The sequence below is a fragment of the Chiloscyllium plagiosum genome, unplaced genomic scaffold (assembly GCF_037043375.1).
Source record: "Chiloscyllium plagiosum isolate Xiang-an unplaced genomic scaffold, Cpla_swu_hap1 HiC_scaffold_19, whole genome shotgun sequence".
In the NCBI taxonomy this organism is placed as follows: domain Eukaryota; kingdom Metazoa; phylum Chordata; class Chondrichthyes; order Orectolobiformes; family Hemiscylliidae; genus Chiloscyllium; species Chiloscyllium plagiosum.
This window is the reverse complement of record NW_028270157.1, coordinates 22,502,422-22,524,576: the sequence shown is the minus strand read 5'-3', so window position 1 is coordinate 22,524,576 and position 22,155 is coordinate 22,502,422. Positions and strand designations below refer to the sequence as shown.

At 37.1% G+C, this 22,155-nt stretch overlaps 1 protein-coding gene across 2 annotated transcripts; it reads right to left on the bottom strand.

The window, feature by feature from the left end:
• Window positions 1-650: 650 nt before the first annotated feature.
• On the bottom strand, window positions 651-20,355 carry tmem19 (transmembrane protein 19). Of its 2 annotated transcripts, none has more exons than XM_043709733.2 (7): window positions 20,145-20,355; window positions 19,778-19,924; window positions 15,199-15,312; window positions 11,989-12,126; window positions 6,696-6,950; window positions 5,977-6,186; window positions 651-5,267 (listed from the first exon to the last, which is right to left on the bottom strand). In XM_043709733.2, the coding sequence occupies exons 1-7, from the start codon at window positions 20,179-20,181 to the stop codon at window positions 5,095-5,097; spliced, it is 1,074 nt and encodes a 357-aa protein (XP_043565668.1). In that variant the 5' UTR covers window positions 20,182-20,355; the 3' UTR covers window positions 651-5,094. The 2 variants fall into 2 exon arrangements, with proteins under 2 accessions (XP_043565668.1, XP_043565669.1); XM_043709734.2 differs by having other exon boundaries at window positions 20,179-20,353.
• Between the last annotated feature and the right edge of the window lie 1,800 nt (window positions 20,356-22,155).

Sequence of the window (22,155 nt, the reverse complement as noted above, 5' to 3'; positions counted from 1 at the left end):
AGCGCTTAGCAACAAAAAAGTGTCAACTCTTCAGTGTACTCATTGAGTAACAATAAAGCTAATTCTATTCTATTTTCAACTGGATAAATGCTAAAGTTACTGAAGGAAACTTGAAAACTGACATGAAATATTGGAACTTTTCTCACTGAAGCAGAAAATTGCATGGGGATCTAATAGAAGATGTAAAATTTACGACAGCTATTGAAAAGGCAAAAGTGAGGACTGCAGATGCTGGAGATTAGAGTCAAAAATGTGGTGCTGGAAAAGCACTCCAGGTCAGGCAGGAGCAGGAAAATTGACATTTTGGGCATAAGCCCTTTATCAGCTATTGAAAAGGTAAGAGTGCAACAGTATTTCAAATGGTTGGTGACTTAGTACCAGGGAGACAAGTTCTAAGATTCAACACTAGAAAAATTAAGGTAACTTTTCTGAGGTTGCTATTTAGGCACATTTTGAAACATAAATAGGAACTGGATGAATGGCTGAAAAGCAACAAAAAAAAAGCAAGTTGAGTAAATAATAGGAAATAGTTCCAGCAGAAAAGCAAACAAACAGTCATTGATGTAATGAGCTCAATGGTCTCTGCCTGTGCTATAATATTTATGATACTGTAATATCAATTATGAATGGAATGCAACTGAAATGTAACATGTATATACACTAGTTTTATTAATTGATTACATAAAACATTTGTTTAATTTCAGATAATTCAAACTATTCTGAAGGTGTACTTTACACAAAATATTGTCACATTTCTTAAAAAAGGAACTTTTTTTACAAAATAATTACGCATACAAGGGAAAAAAAATCTGCCATATTAACATGAGGGAAAAGATGGAATAAATGCTTTAAAAACAATATAAACACTTTACTGGATTTTGTGTAACAATGCCATGCAAAATTAGTTCGATTCTGAATGTGACCGTAATGTGATAAACTGTGGATAAAATATTTGTCCATGTGACAGAAAATAGAACACTTCATTCACACAATAGACTTCACAGCAATGTTCCTCAGAACTATTCAATATATTCAACTATTCCTCAGAACTATTCAATGGATAAAAGACAAATTATCTAAAAACCTTTCTAATTTATGTATTGCTTACCCAGTTCTCCACATAAACCTTACTGCATTTGCCTTTTAAGTGACCAGATTGCAACTTGATGTTCCAGTTCAGAGTTTAAAGCACATAATCTGGCAGTGCAGCAATATATCTTGCAGGTAGGTTAATACATTTAGATTCTGGTCAATCTTCCAGGTGGCCATAAAAGATCAGATGAAAACAATTTTCAGTAGACTCACTAGGTTGGTACTAGCTATGGAGAGACTGTCTTGTAAGGGAACACTGAGTGGATTGGGTCCATATTCTTTGGAATTTAGAAGAACAAGAGGTGATCTTATTGAAAAATGTAAGATTCTTAAATGACTTGACAAGGTAAATGCAGAAAGATTGTTTTCCCACATGGGAAACCTAGAACCAGAGGGCATTGTCTCAGAAAAAAACAGATTGCACGTTTAAGTTAGAGATTAGGAGGAATTTCTTTTCTGAGGGTAACAAATCTGTGGAATTCTTTACTATAAAGGGCTATCGAGGCTGAGTTGTAAGTATATTCAAAGTTGAGTTGGATGGATTTAATGAGAAAGGGAATGGGATAAAGGCAGGAAAGTGGAGCCATCAGATTGGCCATCATCTCATTGATTGGCAAAGCAAACCCAATAGAGAACTTATAAGAAAAACAGGATGTTCTCACATGTCTTAACTAATATTTCATCGTCAACCAACACCAAAGGTGTAGTGGTTTTGTGGTAGTGTTTTATATTTCTCCTATTTCTGGGTCAGAGGTCCAGCTTCGATAGGGAGGCGCTGGCCTGATGGTCATATCACTAGATTATTAATTCAGAGACCCAGGCAATGATGAGGACTTGTGCTCAAATAGTGGAATTTAATTTCAATTTTTTAAAAAATCTGGAATTAAAGAGTCTAATGATTACCATGAAAGCATTATTGATTATTGGGGGAAAAAAAGTCTTCCTTAGTAATGTCCTTTAGGGAAGAAAACTACTGTCCTTATCTGGTTTGGCCTACATTTGGCTCCAGACTCAGAGCAACGTGCTTGACTCTTAACTGCCCTCCAAGAATTAGAGATGGTCAACAAATGCTGGTCCAGCCAGCAGTGCCCACATTCTTTGAAAGCATAATTTTAAAATGCCCCACCTGCCACAGAGATATGTCATGACACATCCAAATAGGTAAATGTTAAAAAAAGTAATTCAGGCAATGAGGTCATGAAGACACAAAAGATACTATATGTTATTTCTCAACATATTATCATAGCACACTTAAAAGTAATCTACAACTATATTCAAATATCTGACTGTATAAAAGTTTGACTTTTAATTAATTATAGTTAATATGAATGTACAAACTGCAGATAGTGAGTTAAATCAAGATTTATGAACTTTGGGCAACTCAATTCTACCTATGTTTACATTTCTTAGTTGCTAGTTTGCTTAAAGGTTTGGGGGTTTGAAAAGGATTGTTTTCAGCACAATCACCTCATTGTTAAATGTAACCAAAAACTAAACAACAAGATTTGCTGATATTAGCAACTTGTGATTTATTCAAATGAATGAAAATACAAATTTAAACTCTTAGTGTATTTGCTGAGGTTTTGACTGCTCAATGTAGGCTATGGTGAGTATGTTTGGATACTATACATTAAACATAACATAATCAGATATTTCAAAGTGTTTCTCTAAATTTTTGCCTAAATCAGTTTTATACTTAAAAAAAAATTAGCTATGTTAAATACTAATTGTATGATGCTTATGCAAATTTACTTCCAGGAGAAGAGGTCAACAGGGTTTCATAAATTACCACAAGTATTAAGAACATCTTTCCAAGAAGTTCAGAAGAACAAAGAAAAAGGAGCTTTCCAGAATGCTCTTTCAAAAATAATCTATTCCTTAATGTCTCTGCTGATTTCTTTTCCCCATTATAATTTACATTCACTAATTCTTTTCTATATATTGATAATAACTGATTTAAAAACTATGCTCATAGTTGTTTATGCTCATTCTGTTTCTTCAATTTATGAGGAGGGAGGGAGTGATGGAGTAAAAAAAACACGGATTAAAATGTTATTATACTTTGTTCTGCAATTCAAACTCTGAACCACGTGCAAATTAGTTAATTGCTGAATGGATAATAAGGTTTTTTCCTTAATGCATGGCTAAAAGTGTTGAATGGGAGGCAGATTTATCAATTCAGGGGCTCTGGCACTGGTGCCAAGAAATAGGAAGCTGTTCTTTCCAAACGGGCTCCAATTAAACTGCGATGAAACAAGTATCCATTATATTTTTAAAAATCAATTCACAGAAAATATGGATTTCTTTAAGAAATGAAAACTCAATACAAGTGATCAAACAGAAAAACTTAGAAATGGTATTTGATGAAACAGGAAGCTTTTGATGTTGTCAGGAGGAGAAATAACATTGAGAGAATTTTAGATTGTTATTTTCCTTTATTCTTTCATGTGATCACTGACAAGGCTAACATTTATTGTCTACCCTTAATTCATTTGAATAGAGAAATGTATTTGTCTATTTCCAAATCAATCATATTGCTGTGGTTGTTTGGAATCACATGTACACCTGCCAGATCAGGTAAGGATGGCAGATTTATTTCCCTAATGGGCATTAGTGAACCAGATGGGTTTTTTTATGACAATTGACAATAACTGCTGTGGTCACCATCACCAAGAGCAGCTCTTATTGCCACATTCATTAATGAAGTTTGAACTTCACCAACCACCATGTTGAAATTTAAATCTGTGTCCAGAGAGTAATAGAGGTTGGCACAGTGGGAATATCACTGGGCCTCTGGATTACTCATCCAGTGACACTACCACAATGTCACTGTCTCTCCTAGAAATGAAAGATCACCAAGAAATTCGTAAAGACAAACTCGAACACAAGTAAACAAGCGAGAACAAAACTGATTTAAAAACCTTCTGTAGGTATGGAAAAACATAAAAATTAAATTCAGAAAACTAAAGTGAGAGACTGCCTCCTCAATTAAACAATCCTCAGAACTCCCCCCACTCTATGATGCCCCTGTGTTTTGGACTCCAGCTCAACAAATCTGAACAGAAGTTTCTCTTTATTGCAAATGCGTTTGTTAAAGATTCTGGTATAGCACAAAACCAGCAATTCAATCCAAGCCAATCTTGATGTATGTTTAATTACTCAAGATTTATGTATGACTTTAATTAATTAAACTAATTTTTCTTTGCTCAGTCCACTTATTGCTGGATTTGGTTTGTGTTATTGTAGATTAACTTAAGATTTACCTGTAAATTATCCCTTGGGGCTGAAACATCATTTTGCTTTTATTTCTCCTGTATCACTCTCAGTCTTAAAGCTATTCAGTAACTTCATTTCATTTTTAAGCTCTTGCTGGTCAGGATTCACAACTCTTCTGTCAAATACTGGATTCAAGAATTAGAAGGTAGAATTTCAAATTCTGAAATTTAGGCAGCAGTGTTTTGAGTAAAACCATGATAAGATTGAGAATCATCAGTAAGAATTTAACAAAAAACAAGTTTTCAAAAAGACATTGAATAAACTTTGATTTGAAATGTTGATTTACATCCAGAATCATAAGGAGGAAACCAACCAGTGATTTTGAAGAGTGAGCTTGGCTGATCAATAGTTTACTGCCAAAATCTGTTCATCAAAGTTATAAGTTGTTACATAATTTAAGTATGTTCTCTGATTTAGAGGCATTGCTGAAAAAAATGTTAATAAAAAGGAGCAACAACATCAATTGTAATAAAAAGACTATTCACTGAGATGTAACATATTGAGGGTAAGCTTTTTGATTGAAGACACCAAATAACATTTCCAAAGAAACAATAAATAAGTAAACAAAGTAAGCGTGTGAAGATACAGCTTATGCTTCCACAAAGTTGCAATATTGGAAGTATTTTTGTACATCTTCATTTTAATTCAGACTTCCGTTTGTTAGTGCAATACTCATATGCAATATTTTATGCTAGCAGATGATTAGAATCCTCCTTCACTATGTTTCTAAATTGCTAACTTCCTTGGCCAAAAAGGCCAAGTCATTCCCGGCAGCAGTAGAGCAATAAGGATCGCAGAAAAGAGATTTACTGCATTATTATCCAGAATAGGTTTTCCGGATATATGCCGTCCATTAGGAGTAATGTGATTGACAACCATCCCACTGTCTTCATCAAAACCTGCAAGGACATAAGAAATACAAATATTTGCTGGAGATAAGATTACAGTGCAATTATGTGCAAAGCAAACATTTCTGTCTTGTATAAAAACCAAAAGAACTTTAGATGCTGTAAATCAGAAACAAAATGAGAAGTTGCTCCTGGGAAAGCTCAACAGGTCTGGCAACATCTGTGAAGAGAAATCAGAGTTAATATTTCAGGTCCAGTGACCCTTCTTTAGAACCCATTAATTTTATTTTCTCTTCACAGGTACTGCCACACCTGCTAAACTTGTCCAGCGACTTCTGTTTTTATTGCTGTCCTGTACTCCAGTTTTGTATGATTTACTAATTTATAATGAACAGCAAATTATGCCCCTTGTAAAATGGCCTGTGAACTTGACAACCTGGCTTGAAAGCTTCCTTAATTTGCCAGCATAGTCAATGACACATAAGATGTAATAGAATTAATGCATTTATGCTTCACATTTGTATACAATTGCATGAATATGTTTGACATGCATTCATTTACATAATGGCTTATTTGCTAGGGAATATTGCAGCCAAGGAAAGGCTTTACCTCATTCAAGTAGTGCAGTACCATTACTTCGTCACTTCTACAATCTCTTTTAGTCAGTGTGGATGGGGACAAACATTTTCTTCCCCTTTACACTGCAATCAGCAAGTAGAATAAAAACAATCATTCATGTTTAAAAACTTAAAATACAAACCTGAATACTGCATTACGGCGCCTAAATAGGAATCCAAAATGGAGCCAAGGAAACCTGCTGCAGCACCATATATAACAATCGGCCACTGAGGTGGTGAAGTATTCAGGTCCTCCACAAACAGCAATTGAGTTAATAGATAGGCTAATCCAACAGCCATTCCACCAAGTAAACTCGATGCAAGGCCTACAAAGGTAACTCCTCCATTAGTACCTGAAAATAAAACTTGTTTTAGTCAGTTCAACTTTTGTTTTTTTTTAATTCTCTCATGAAATGTGGGCATTGTTACCCAGGAGAAAGTGGTGGTGAGCTGCCTTCTTCAACTGCAGCAATGTGCATGTTATAAGTAGACCCACAATGCCGTTAGCAAGGGAATTTCAGATTCATGGTTTGGTTGAAAATTATGAATTATTTTTCCTCTTTTCTTTGGGCTTTACTTTCACTTAGTATTAGCAGTTCTATTGGCTGCATCTAGCAGAAACCAAATAACGGCTCTAAAATATTTCATAAGAGGGCAAAGCCTCTGCTTTTGATCAGATTTTGATGCACTAGTGAAAGAATTTGGTACAATTTGTACAATGTTGGCAAATTCAATAAAGTTGGTAATGATAAATTTTTCAACTTTTATAAATAAAGATTTTTCTCGTCAAATGAATGTTGTAGGATATCAATATGGGTTAGCTACTGACTGGCATCTTTTAGAAAACAAAATGAATTCTTACCAATGGGAACCTTTTCCCACGTGGTGATCAGTCTTGGATGCGTTTTGCTGGCAACGCTTCCTATCTCTGATGCCCAGGTGTCACCTGAACTACAAGCCAGCGCTCCCAGGAGAGACAGACACATCCAAGAGGCAGTGTACTGCTTTGAAAAATCAATTGCAATTTCTCCCGGCCCAGTTTCAATCATATAAAGTAAGGCAATCTCTGTAGGAACACCTCCATTACAAAATACCTGTATCCAGTTCCTCTGGCCACCTGTGAAAAGAATTGATATAAACACTCAGAATAGAATAGATGAAAATATGGTTAAATAAATAGGTGAAAACATTCAAAATAATTACAAACATGCAACTTCATGATTTTCCTCTAGAAATATTATTCAGATCTATGTGTGATCAAAATAATAATGAGATTTAATATTCTGTGATTGGTTTCACTTGGCAGATTTAGGCTGCTGTAGATATAGTTATGATACACTCTGAATTTTTTCTCTTCAAAAGATAGAATGAGGACTTTCATGAAGACTTTTTATGATGAAGTGTGAGCTTTCTTTGCTGTTCGTTCATCTTTTTGGGGGAACAAGTGAAGGGTAGGCCAGCAAAGTTAGTATTCACATTGAGCCGAATGGTGCTGATCATTAAATGGCAAGAACAGAATTTAAATGAAAAAAAAGTTTAATCAAGCAAGAACTGAAACAGGTCTTTTCCCTTGGAGTCTTCCAGGTTAAAGTCATAGGCAATATTATAATTCTGATCAGCAAACCACAAATAGCAAGTTTAATTTCACATGCCAGGTGAGAAACCAAAACTATCAAATTGACCATACCTCAATGCATTTTATTTACCACTGAAGATTGTTTTTGGCTACTGCTGCCACATCTGGCTCTTCAGTCAACGTTTAACTCTGCTACGCATCCTGTTAACTGCATTTCCAGACCAGAATCCATGTCAATTGCTATGGCAAGCCATGTGCTACTGTCCATTGACAATCCACTGTTGTCCTGCTATTCAAATTCTATCAATACTTATAAGAGTAATGTGAGATTGGAAGTCATATCAGTCAGTGTTAATCCATCTCTACTATCCAATTAATCACTTTGAAATTGGCAAACCCAGTGGCATGGAAAACAACTGATCTGTATTACTCTTGTTTACTTTCATCTCTTCCCAATGTTTGTCTACCATCAACAAGGCATCAGTCAGGAGTGTGATGGAATACCCTCCATCTACTTGGTTGGTGCAGCTTTAACAACACTAGAAAAACTCAACTTTATCCAGGGCTCAATTGGTGCTTCATCCACCACCTTTAATATTTGCTCCCCTTAACTAACACTGTGGCATAAGCATGCACAAATGCAAGGTGCACTGCAACAAATCATCAAATCTCCAGACCGCACTTTCTAAATCTGCAACCTCTACCACTTGAAAGGACAAAGGCAGTTGTACCTACAGCACATGGACTGCAGTATTTAAGGTGTTCTTCAGGGCAACTGGAAATGGGCAACAAATACTGGCATTTCCAGTGATACCTAATTCCATGACAAAAAAAGGATCTCTTCTTTTGCTTTCTTTTCCTACCAAGAGACAGATGTCAAGCTAAGGAGTTGCTAGAAATGAAAATTGGCATAGAAATTGGAAAGAAACAGCAACTTATTTACGCATTCCTCTAAATTTAAGCAACAAAGCAAATATCTTTGCATAGACTAATGAAAATCAATTATGTATGTGATTTAACAAGATGTAGATTCTGAATGCAAATTAAATGTGTTCGGTCCTACTATTGAGATGTGTTTACGTAATCACTACTGATTCCTACCAATTAGAAACAGCTCACAATACCTTTTGATCCACTGTTTTAAAAACACATTAAAATCACCAGTTCTGAGTTTTCTGAACATGATTAGAGGCTTACTCATCTTCTAACAAGAGTTATTCACAAGCATTATCCTGGGACTCAACTCTTCTGCATCTTTACTGAAAATTATTTAAAAAATATAAAATCTAAATTGAAAACTTATTTCAGAGAACACAAGGATAAATGCAGAACCTACAGACTAGCCAGTTCAATCTCAGCGATGAGAAAGCATTTAGAAATGATCATTCAGAACAAAATTAACAGTAATGTAGACTAGTATGCATTAATTTTTTAAAAAAGTGATTGTGTTTATGAATTGAATAGCTTTTTGATGACCTAACAGAGATTCAAGATGATATTATATCTTGTACACAAACTTTCAAAATACGTTTCATATTAGGGTTGCAAGCACCTGGAATAAAAGGTACAATGGTAGCATAGAGGTGAATTTAACTGAGTGACAGGAAATAAAGTAGTGCTGACCAGAAAACTGAAAGAACTGTGAATGCTATAAATCAGAAACAAAATCTTAAACAGAAATGGCTGGAAAAGCTCAGCAGGTCTGGCAGCATATGTGGAGAGAAATCAGAGTTAACGATTCGGGTCCAGTGACCCTTTTTCAGAACACGTCTAGTGCTAAACAGAGTCTTCTCTTCCCCCGAGAGGAAGGTATATATTGGGGCCTAAGGATTAGCTTTTATTGATATAAATATTACATATGTTCTTTTTGAAGATTAGACTCTCTACAGTGTGGAAACAGGCAATTCAGTCATGACCTAGACTCAGGTGTTTTTAAAAATTTACAGACAACACAAAACTTAGAAATATTGTGACCTGCGAGAAGGATAGAGGGACCACCAGACCAAAATAAATAGGAACAGGAAAAGGCGATCCTGCCCCTCGAGCCATCTCTAACATTACTCATCAAGAATCTGTCTTAGCCTTAAATATACACACGAACTCTGCCCTCAGAGCACCCTGATGCAAGGAATATCAAAGATACTTAACCCTCTGAGAAGAAATTCCTCCTCATCTCAGTTTTAAAGTGGTGCCCCTAATTCTGAGATTATGCTGTCCGGTCTTAGACTTTCCCATGACAGAAAATATCCTATCAGCACTTACCCTGTCAATCCCCTTAACAATCGTATATGTCTTCATGATATCACCTCTCATTTTCCTAAATTCCAGTGAATAGAATCCCAAGCTGTACAATCTTCACCCATAAGACAATCCCTCTATACCAGGAATCATCCTGGTGAACCTTCTCTGAATTGCATCCAATAAAATAATATTTTTTTCTGAAATAAGGGGATGAAAAGTGCTCACAGTATTGTTGATGTGGTCTTACCAGCACCTTGTACAGTCACAGTAAAACTTCATTGCTCTTATACTCCAACCCCATTGATATAAGGGCCAACATTCCATTAGCCTTCCCGATTACCTGCTGCACCTATACTCTAGCTTTCTGTGTTTTTCTGTTCAATTACCCCCAAGCCCCTTTGTGAGGGAGCTTTCTGCAGTTTTTCTCTGTTTAAATAACACTGTTCTTTTTGGAAGGGAGAACAACTTCACATTTTCCTAAATTTTGCCAACTTTTTGTCCAGTTACTTAAACTCAGTAATAAGACTTCAAAACATTCTTCTAGGGTACAAAGCTAAAAGAGGGTGCAGGAATAGAGAAACCTTCGGTGTATGTGCATAAATAGATGAAAGCAGTGAAGCTATGTGAGAAATTGTTAAAAGGTCATACAGCATCCCAGGCTTCTTAAATCAAGCCATGCAGTCCAAAAACAAGCAAGATGGGTGAACTGTTATAAAACACAAGTTCTAACTTGACTAAAGAACTGGGTTCAATCTCAGCATAGTACCTCAGAAAAATCTGAAGGTACTAGACAGGCTGCTGGAAAGATTTATGACAATGGATCCAGAGATGAGGGAATTTAAAATACAAGGGTAAATTGAATAATCTAGGCATTTTTTTAATGAAAAGAAAGAGGAGGGCAGATTTAGTGTCAATATCCAAAACTTTGAGGGGTGCAAACTGAGTAAATAGACAGGAAGTGTCCTCAATGGCAGAAGTACAAGAAGCTAAGGACACTGATTTAAGGTGATTCGTAAAACAACATGAGAAAAAATGTTCTACAAAATAAATGATTAGAATCTGGAATGCACTTCTTTGATTGGAACACTTAATCAGAGATTCCAAAAAGACAGCTAAACATGTGAAGAGAACACCTCTGGGACACCCGCACCAACCAACCCAACTGCCCTGTGGCTGAACACTTTAACTCCCCCTCCCACTCCGCCAAGGACATGCAGGTCCTTTCCGTCCTCCATCGCCAGACCATGGCAACACGATGCCTGGAGGAAGAGCGCCTCATCTTCTGCCTAGGAACCCTCCAACCACAAGGGATGAATGCAGATTTCTCCAGGTTCCTCATTTCCCCTCCCCCTCGCCACCTTATCTCAGTCCCAACCCTCGGACTCAGCACCGCCTTCTTGACCTGCAATCTTCTTCCCGACCTCTCCGCCCCCACCCCCTCTCCGGCCTATCACCCTCACCTTAACCTCCTTTCACCTATCGCATTCCCAATGCCCCTCCCCCCAAGTCCCTCCTCCCTACCTTTTATCTTAGCCTGCTTGGCACACCCTCCTCATTCCTGAAGAAGGGCTTATGCCCGAAATGTTGATTCTCCTGCTCCTTGGATGCTGCCTGACCTGCTGCGCTTTTCCAGCAACACATTTTTCAGCTCGGATCTCCAGCATCTGCAGTCCTCATTTTCTCCAAGGGAAAATAATATGAAGGGTTACAGTGAAGTGTGGAGGAGAGGGAAATGCTATTGCGGAGACTGGACAAAGACAGAATAGCTACAAGATTGAAGGAGACCATTTTTTTGGCCTCTATGATTCTTTGCTTCTATCATTCTTTATGACTGAGAATAGCCTTGCAATTCCTTCATTTAGTTCAATACCTTGGATAAATCAGTAATAAAAATGGAATCAGTAAAATGTTGGGGAGCTGCAACAACATAACAGAACAGACCGATAGTGAGGGCCCTGATGGAGACAGCCTTAGCAAGGTGGAGTGATTTAGTGAAAGCTTTAGGGTGTGCGACCAGGTAAAATAGCTGAAGATCCACCAACTGGAGTTGAAGCAAAGGAGAGGAGGGATAGAAAGGAAAACAGATAAAAGTTTACCTATTTCACTTTTCTATGCTGTAGCTTTGTAAAATGAGAAAATAGCAGTACAAATTATAACGCAAGTAACAAATTTGTTAGTAAATATGCCAAAATGTTTAATCAATGTAAATATTTAAGTTGTAAATAAAATCATTGCAATATATACATTGTACTTTCAGATTTTCTACTTGTTTGATTTCTTGAGTAAACAGCAGAAATATTTTCTTTTAAGCACAAAGGACATGGATTGGTAAAATTACCTTCCTTATATTCTGCATCCAAACGTTTTTTTGCTTCTGCCTTCCATTTTGTGAGTTTCGATGAGCTAACAAAAAAAGTTAGCAATGCAGAGAAGAAACTGAGGTTGGCAATTGTAAGGATGAACCCAACAATCAAAGCTGGGGGAAAATAAAATTTAAGAATTTTCAAAAAGCCATACAAACAACACATTTTTCCCTCAAGAATTCTCCACTATGAATGGACATAACAGAGATTAGCATATCCAAAATTAAAGAGAAGCGTTACAGCTTTAACTAAAGCTGATAAATTTGAAAAATAAGAGCGTTGTTGGGTAATTGCTAAGAAGCTATAGTCCTGGAAACAGGAATCGCTTTCATGAAAAAATACAAGATTTCTTTCACCCAAATCAGACATAATTTACCATTGCAACATTTTAGACAGAATACAAGTCATCTGAGTTGTTTATGACAGTCCAATGTCTATTTTTCCATAATTGCTTCAGCGAGTTTATCCTTCTTATGTATCGTGAAGTTTGAGTTTATGAAAAAGATCAAGTCTAGCTACTCACAGACACACTTGCAATCAGCTGACATAGCTTGATGAACTGCTTCAGATTCACTCACTGGAACAAATATAGATGGAAATTCTGACAGAATTTGAGACGGTAATGATAAATGATTTCCATCAGTTGCTGAATTGGTAGGGCTTGCAAATTTAGAATTGAAAAAAATAGCAAGATGTTTTTTTCCTCTATATAGAAGTCTTAAAGGTTATTTTAAAAATATAGAATTGCTTGTCACAAGAGACTCTTGAAATTGACCAAAGCAATGTATATAATAGCATTCAACATTTGAAGACATTTCTGCACAATAGACCAAATGCTCTACAAAGGTGTCGCAGAATCCACTTTCTCAATTATGAACAAAATGTAGGTCATGTTTCAATACGATCATAGCTAATGGTTGTAAGAAAAAAAATGATGTTGAAATACAAAATAAATTTGCATTCATATTGTACCTTTCCCATATTCAGGATATCTGTATATGAAATATTATTACCCTTGTTTCTCTCCCCACAGATGCTGCTTGAGTTGTTAAGCTTCAACGTTTTGTATTTTCCATCAGATTCCGAGGAATTTCAATATTTTCATTTTAAACACCCCATTAAACATGTTTTCGTTATATTAAGAAAAAACTGCGGGTGCTGGAAATCAGAAACAAACTGAGAAATTGCTGGGAAAAACCCAGCGGCACCTATGGAAAGGAAGCAGAGTTAACTTCTCAGATCCAGTGACCTGTTCTGAAGAAGGGTCACTGGACCCAAAATGTTGACTCTGCTTTCTTTGCATCAGATACTGCCAGACCTGTTCAGTTTTCACAGCAATTTCTATTTTTGTTTATATGTTTTCATTATATAATGTTTTCACAAGATATTTAAAATTCCAACTTTAAAGGATTAAACCATGCTTCATCTTCATTACAATGTAATGTAAGATAGACTGTGGCGTTAAAATAAACTTATGAAAAATCCATCTGTTTTCGTTAAGACCATGTGCTGCATCCATTTCAAGAAATTAAGCATTCAATTTCGATTGCATTGCTTGCCTTCCCAGGCAATTTTATAGCATATTTGATCTTCAGCATACTGCAAGTCTTCAGACTTACAATATAACATTTAAGTACAAACTAAACTAATTTCCTCCAAGTGAAAATTGGGAAGATTGAAACCACTGTCTCAAGTTTCAGTTTACCAACTCCATTTTTGTCCCCGGCAACAGTCTGAAATTAAATCTATCATATTTAATGCAGATAAATTTCCAACCAACTATTCACACTATCTCCTTTGCATTGCCCATATTCACTCAACTGAACTCCACAACCCTATAAGAATCTTAGGAGGATTGATTGAGTCAATGCAAAGAGGTTGTTTCCCTTTATGGGAGAGCACAGGCCAAGAGGGCATCATGTTAGTGCAAGAGGCTGCCTCCTTCAGACATAGTGGAAGGATTTCTTATCTAAGATAGTCAATCTGTAGAATCTTTTTACCACAGATGGCTGCTGAGGTAGGGTTCTTAAGTATTTCAAGGCTGAGAAGGATTGATTTTTAATTAGTAAGGGAATCAAAGGTTTTGGAGAAAGTGGAGTTGATTATCAGGTCAATCATATTCTAACTGAATGGTGGAACAGACTGAATGAGCTAAATGGCCTACGGTCTTATGGTCAGTTTCAGTTCATCTCTTCGGAAATTCTTTCTCCTGCCTTTGTTAAATCTGGACTTGACAATTCCAACACAATCTTGACTGATCTCCCATATTAAAGGGTGACAATAACTAATTTTATTCTCGATAAACACGGTCATTCAAAATTTGGCTGCCTATGTCTTAACTTTCAAAAAAATTCCATTCACCTATCACTCCTGATGTACATTGGCTCCTCCTTAAGCAACATGATGATTTTGAAATTTTCGACTATGTTTCCAATCCTCTACACTGCCTTGCCCCATTCCATCTCCAATCAGCCACACAACCCTGAGGTACCTGCGCATCTAATTCTGTCCGCTTGAACATCTATGGTTTTAATTTTTCCAGCATAGATAAACATTTCTTCAGTCACATTGGAGTGGAATTTTTTGCCGATACCTTTCTGGCTCCCTACCTCCTTTAAAGAGGCTTTTAAAAACCTAATTCATCCACCAAGCCTTTGACAATCTGACCATGTTTGGGGTCATATTTTATAGTGATCCTGTGAATTGTCTTGGGAAGTTTTATTGCAAAGGAAGTAAGAAGGCCAAAAGGTGTAGAGAGGAAATTCTTGGCCAATGCTACTCATGGCATGCTTGTCAATATAAATACAAGATGTTGCTACTTCCTTGTAAATGTCTTCATTCAAATAGAAACTAAAAATTGTGAGAATGGCAAGGCAATGGAACAAGTACTGACGTGGAAATATGTTGAAGTTTCCTTAACAATGGAATACTGAGTTGAATGGTATTTTTTTGTTTGTTGGAATAGGGTCTGTGTTACTCTGGTGAACACCGAGGATGTCTCAGTTCTGGCTAGGAACCATATGTGTGAGATCTAATCCAGCGCAATCCTCTAAATTCAACCAGTCTACTTAATGTACATGGGTTAATATTATTCTATGTATTAGTAAACATCTACTGGCAATGTAACTGAAGTAGAAAAAGTAAAACATCAAAATTTTATACATTTGTTTAGTTTGACAATTTACCTCCAATAGCTCCACTGCGATCAAGACTTTGTTTCTTTAGTGCATGTGAAGCAATAACTAGTGGAACTAATACAGAAAACAGCCATCGCCAAGGTGACACGGGTCGTAGAGTACCTAAAGGAAAGATCAAGGCAACTGTAATAAAATACCAAAGGTCATGACATATTTTACTTCTTAGATACAAGGTCGACAATGATCAAGTCATGAATCAGAACTCTTTTCAATGATTTTACACAGGACACCAGCATCATCCTAGCAACATATGAAATTTCACAGGTATATCCTGTCAAGACAAAGAACAAATCCAAAACAGTCAATCAAGCAAGCTCCGGTCATTAGCAAAGTGAAGGAAGGATTGTCGACAGCATTAACAAATAGCATTTGTTTAGCAATAACCTGCTCACTGATACTCAGTTTAGGTTCACCAGGGCCACTCAGCTCGGAAACCCATTACAGCTTTGGTCCATGCATAAGCAAAAAAAGCTGAACTCCAGAGGTGAGCTAAGAGTGACTGCTCTTGTTGCCTTGATGATGACAACACTTGACAAGTACATCATCAAGATCCCCAAGCAAAACTGGAGTCAATTGGAATCGGGGAAACTTCTCCATTGTTTGGAGCCATATGTAACATTCAAGGAGATCTCTGCAGTACTGGGATGTCACTGCATGAGTTCCTTAGTATTATTTGCAACTCTTTAGGTACAATGCAGTCAGCACCTGTATGTGGTGAAATGTCTAGGCTTGGGTTGACAAGTGGCAACAAGTAGCATTCATATCACACTGATGTCAGACAATGTCTATCTCTAACAAAGGAGAATCTAATCACCTTTCCTAGGTGTTCAATAGCATGACCAGAGCTCAACTGCTACCATCAAAATCCTGGGAGTTACCACATAACTGAAAGCAAACAGGAGCAGCCATGTAAATAATGTGGCTGCACAAGTGAAGGTCAGAGGCTGTGAATTCTGCAGCAGGTAGTTCTCCGAACTCCTAAAAGGGTGTCCACCATCAACAATGTTCAAAATGTCAGGAGTGCTATGGAATACTCTCCACATGTTTGGTCAAATACAGCTCCACTTCACTCAAGATGTTGGACTCATTCAGAAGAAAGCAACCTGCTTGATTAGTATCAAGCCCACCAGCTTCAATGTTCATGCCCTCCACCACTGATGCTCAGTAGCAGCAGTGTGTAACACCGACCAGATGTGCTGCAGAGATTCAGCAAGGTACCTTAGACAGAACCTTCCAAAAGCAAATTCTGACTTTTAACACCTAGCAGGCGATTTTGAAAAATTCATTCCTGGGATGTGGGCATCACTGGCTGAGTCAGTACTTATTGCTAATCAATAGTTGACCTTAAGAAAGTGATTTGAGGTGCCTTCTTGAACTGGTAATCGGTAATCTCCAGAATGTCGCTAAATGTCAAGGGGCAATGGTTAGATTTTCTCTTCTTGGAGATTACTGCCTGGCACTTATAGACCCATACAGCAAGGAAACAGATCCTTCAATCCAACTTGTCTGTGCTGACCACATGCATACTGCAATCTGACCTAGTCTCATTTGCCAGCATTTAGTCCATATTCCTCTAAACCCTTCTGGTTCATTTACCCATCCAGATGCCTTTCAAATGTTGTCGTTGTACCCGCCTCCACCATTTCCTCTTGTAGCTCATTCCATACACACACAACCTTCTGCGTGAAAAAATTATCCTCTCAGGTCCTTGTTAAATCTTTCCTCTTTCATCTTGAACCTATGCCCTCTAGTTTTGGACTCACCCACCCTTGGAAAACTACCTTGGCTATTCACCCTACCCATGCCCCTCAATGTTATAGACCTCTCTAAGGTCACCTCTCAGGCTCCAATATTCCAGCCTATTAAGCCTCTCCCTATAGCTCAAATCCTCCAATCCCAGCAACATCTTTGTAATTCTTTTCTGCGACCTCAGGTTTATCAACGTCCTTCCTATAGGGGGGCAACATCAGTTTGTGCTCTTTGGTTTTGCCGATTTCATCTTGTTTATTTCTTTCTTTTTCCCTTCATGATGCATTCAGATAGCTGCCAAGCAAACAAACATCGAAGCCTCATCTGGACACAACCTTTCTTCCTGGACTATATCCATTACACCTCTTTTGCTTCTGCATCACAAAACATTTGGTGGTTAATCTCCTGTGGTCTCCTCTCTAATGTAGACATTGCATTTTATTTTTCCTGCCCCCTTCATCTTCCACTGGCTTAAAAACTCTTTCTATTCATTCACAACATATAGATGGCAAAGGCTTGACTGAATTTATTCCCCGTCCCTAACTGCCCCAGAGGAGTGGATAGTGAGCTTCCTTTTTGAAACACTGCAGACCACATGGAAGGAGCAGTGAGATAGTCCCAAGTCAAGATGGTGTGCTGCTGGTTGGGAAACGTGTAACTGGTCCCAGAGGACTGGAGAACTTTTAAATGTGGTTCCGATATTTAAGAAGGGTTATAGAGATAAGCCAGAGAGCTACAGACCACTGACTCTCATGTCATTGGTAGGGAAACTGCTGTGTGGTACAAATGTTACTTGCATCTCGTCAGCCCAAATGTGCTATACATGCTGAAATTGGGAAAGACTGCCCGAGGATCTGAGGAGTTGCAAGTGGTGATTATTGCACGAGTGAACATACCCTCTTTACAATGGAGGAAAGGGAAGATGCATGGGGCCATCCCTTCTGAACAAATACCAACCTGAATAGGATCGATATCACCATTCTTCAATTGTTGTTCGGTCAAAATCCTGGAATTCTCCCTATCCAACAGCACTAGTCGTACCTACCCCCATGTACTGCAGTGATTCAAGGCGGCAGCTCATCAATTTCTTAAGAGCTATTAGGGATGAGCCAAAAATGCTGGCCTAGCCAATGATATTCACATCCCATCAACAAATAAGATAAATTCAATTCACAGATAGTATTTATCACAACAGCATGACATCTTCTTTCAATCATTTTCTGAACCCATCATTGCCAGAAGTTCTCTTTCTCATTACCAATACTCCATTTTCAGTCCTGCATCAAAAAAATTATAATAGGTCATATGAGATATACATTAAGATTGAGAGTAGCAAGGACAGTGAGAGGTTGCTATGCTACATTCTGCTACTCAGGAATCACACAAAGTGAAGCATGAATGGACATTATGTACATTGTCAGGGGCAAAACTGTCATAGAACCCGAATCCCAGTGATGTTATGTAAAGCTAAAAGGAAAGCATTTATCTATGGAAGAAAGTTTGAGAATCAAAAAGTGAAGACAAAGAGAAAGATAAAGCAAAAAAACAAGACTTTTCTTAAAGAAACTTCTGGATTCAGGCACAGCCTATCAGCAGTGGGTTAAGATAGACTTATTCAACTTCCATCAAATAACATCTCAGCTAATTTTTGTTTTGCTCTTCAATTATTAAAAGTGTCAATAGCAGAATTCCTTCAGCAGGCAATGAAATTTGCAAATAAAAATGGAAACATCTAATTTATGGGCAAAATAGATTTAAATAATATTAACAAAATTAATGATTCATAATACACAGAATAAAGAAGAAATAACGTCTGATCAATTGATTTCTAGCTGTTTAAGATATCAAAGGATATGGACATAGCATTGGAAACTGGCATTGGGATAAAGGATTAGTGTGACTGAATTGAATAGTACACCAGATGAGGGGCCAAATAATCTACTGCTATTTCCTTTGACTAATAATAGTGTCTTGATATTTCATGTTTTAATTTGAAAACAGGAATGATAAGCTAGATTAATTATAACAATGTTTATTCCATATGTTTAATTATACAAATATTGCATTAGTTTTCAACTATTCAATAAAAGTATGTTTGTAATGTGGTCAGTTTAGTGTTTGAGTATTGATTACATATAAAAATAGTATTAGCTTAATCTGCAACTTTCTTACCCCACCCACCACCTCAAACAGTTCTGACCATTCCTATTATTTATAAAACGTGACCATGTACAAACGTGTTCACTCTATTTACATTTGAAGTTTAAAAGAATCAGGGTGCTGCCTACTGTCTTCTCCCATTCAATTTAACAGAGAGTGAAAATCTGACAAAATCTTATGCTTTTCTAAAGCTCAATAACACACTTCTTTAACAATGTAGTCAATCAATTTAGATTATTCTCGAAGGCTTTTTTTGTAACAATATACAGTACATAATTCGTCCAAATTACTGGTGGTGAAATGAAGGTGTATTTACAACAAAGTATTGCATTCCTGTGGAAGAGAGGTTCAAAAGTCAATGGTAGATCCTCAAATGCAGTGTAATCATGATTTTGAGAGTTTAAAACTTAACATTCATGAAGGCACTAGCTAACATACATTTTGGAAACCAAGAGTACCAGGTTGGAGACATGAATGTAAATAGGCTCTTTAATCTTTAAACACTTTAATAAGTGTTTCATCAACTACTTATCCTTCAGAATATTAAATACTGTAGTTTTTAACAATTAGATATTTAATATCAAACACACTGTATGCTTACTCCAAGTTACAAAAAGGATTTATGAGCTCCAAATACATATCAAAACAATGCACTTACCATAATAAGTACTGACAGTCATCGACACAATCCAAAATGATAAGGATATTGCCACTATCAAACTAAGGATAACAATATTTCCCATCATGTTTACAAATTCTTTGTACGATGACTGGTGACCAATGTTCCTAATGTTCACACCCGTACCTAAAGCCAGAGAAGGGGGGAAAAAAGAAAGAAAAGGTAATTTGCAATATCTCCACACAGCGGTGAGCATGAATAATCCAGACAAGGCAGAGTATCCGTCCCTAACCCTCTAGTGAATTGATGATTAATCTTTGCTTTCGAAGGAACGGGTACAGTTTGGTTCGGATCTTATTTACTAAAATCAGCGCTGCCTGAAACTCATACACTATATTCACAATACCTCTGCTGGTCGCAGTTTGGGGAAACATTATTACCATTTTCGTCCAAGGGATTTGCCTTTCACAGTTTGCAGACAAGCAGTGGCTGCTGTGGAAGATATATATAGGGAGACTCGGAGGAGACAGGTCCAGCCTCTTAACACAGACAGCTCAGCTCAAGTCAAGTCAGGTCACACCCCCTCCTAAAACCGGTCCCGACCCCACTCAACGTTGAACTTGGCTCCTGCCGCCCGCAAAATGACAGCACTTCCTGGAAGAGACAACCACTAACTTCCGCCTAGCAGTTTCTAACCAATCAGAAGGGTGTAATCGATTAGGGTCTCGGAGCGCCCCCCTCAGGCCTAACGATGCAATAAAAAAGCTGAACTGGCAAAAAATAAAAATCATTTACTGTAATAGAAAACACAGAGATTGCTGGGGAAATCCAACAGATCTAGCAGTAGGGTGAAACTGCGCTATCGTTTCGAGTCCAATGGACATCCTTCGCAGCTCTTCTTTCTGACCTTAGGATGTCCGCAGAGCACTTTGTGGTTCATTAAGTGTTTACTTCAACTGTAATTAATGTACTGAGAGTCTTGCGTTGGCAATGATAGCGAAATTGTCAGCTTAATTATTCCACCAAGACTGACTCTGTGACTCAAAGTCCGGGCAGACACAGAGGGGAAAAACTGTTTTAAAAAAGTAAAACTTGGAAATGAACGTACTGGTCGCACTGAGGTTCCATTTGACCTTTTTGAGTGGTTTTCTTTCACTTATCATCAACGATTCTCGTTTCACCAGAGGTCACGCATTTGAAACTCAAAGTTAACAATGTATTGTCAATAGCTTCCATTTCTATGTAAGTCTCGCTGTTGAAACCCTGAAAAATTAGGTGTTACTAAACATTTTAAAACCATACTTCAGAGTACCTGTTAAATATTCCCCCTCTCCTTGAAATTTTAATTTTATATTTAAGGAACATAACATTCCTCTAGAATGATAAAAATATCCACATTCTTAAGACTTTTTAAAAAAATATTTTTATTTTAGCTTACCTCAAAATGCAAATTATAATATTTTATTTCATGATCTGGACATTTCAAGACGAATGATATAAAACTACTTTTAATTTCTGTCTGAAAAATCTTCAACTGATTGGCTGTAAAACTCTGCATATTATTGGGACTTTGCTAAGATACCTGCTGGATTTTACACTAGATTGAATTATAGTTGACAATGGGAAGACTTGCATCACAGAGTTCACTTTGCAACCAATTTTGAGATTAATGGCAAACATTTTTTCTTCCCTGATGATTGCAAAATTCAGTAATATAAATATCACAACAGCTAACTGGAGAACAACAAGGTCAACAAACAACGTGATCAATAACCAGTCTGTTTTGAGACACTGTTTTCAGGATAAATGTTCACTTCAAGGGAAGTTTCAATGATTTGTGTGCCACAGAACCAAAACAGAAAACAAATGTGTGAATAATCTCTGAATTTTTGCTGCTTTTTTCTGAGCACCCAAGAGGAAGGAAATTGTATGTTTTATTTGAAAGAGGAATTGTTCAGATAAACAGTATTGCATTTTTCATAGTTCTAAAGTCCTTCACAGCAATTGAATCACTTTAGTCACTGAATATAAAACAATGGTGGCGGCCAATTTGTGCACATTAGATTACCTCAATAACGTAATTATCTCATCTGTTTCACGTGGTTTTTTTTGAAGAATTTCATGTTTTTTACATTCATGGGATGAGGTCATCGCAGGCAAGGCCAGCATTTATTACCCATCCCTAATTGCCCAGAGGGCAGTTAAGAGCCAACCACTTTGCTGTGGGTCTGGAGTCACACGTTGGCCAAAACAGATAAGGATGGCAGTTTCCTTCCCTAAAAGACATTCGTGTCCCAGATAGGTTTTTTCCAACAATTGACAATGGGTACATGGTCACCATTAGACTTTTAATTCCAGATATTTATTGAATTCAACTTCTACCATTTACTGTTGCGGGTATTGAACCAGGGTCCCCA

What these genes read in the sequence shown, in the direction of transcription:
- tmem19 (XM_043709733.2), bottom strand. Translation starts at nt 20,181, where the DNA reads ATGGTAATAATGTTTCCCCAAACTGCGACCAGCAGAG. An exon ending in GGATGCAGAATATAAGGAAG is followed by an intron (nt 6,951 to 11,988) that starts GTAATTTTACCA and finishes TTCTTTTCACAG; the next exon opens with GTGGCCAGAGGAACTGGATA. An exon ending in CGCCGTAATGCAGTATTCAG is followed by an intron (nt 5,268 to 5,976) that starts GTTTGTATTTTA and finishes ATGTCCTTGCAG; the next exon opens with GTTTTGATGAAGACAGTGGG.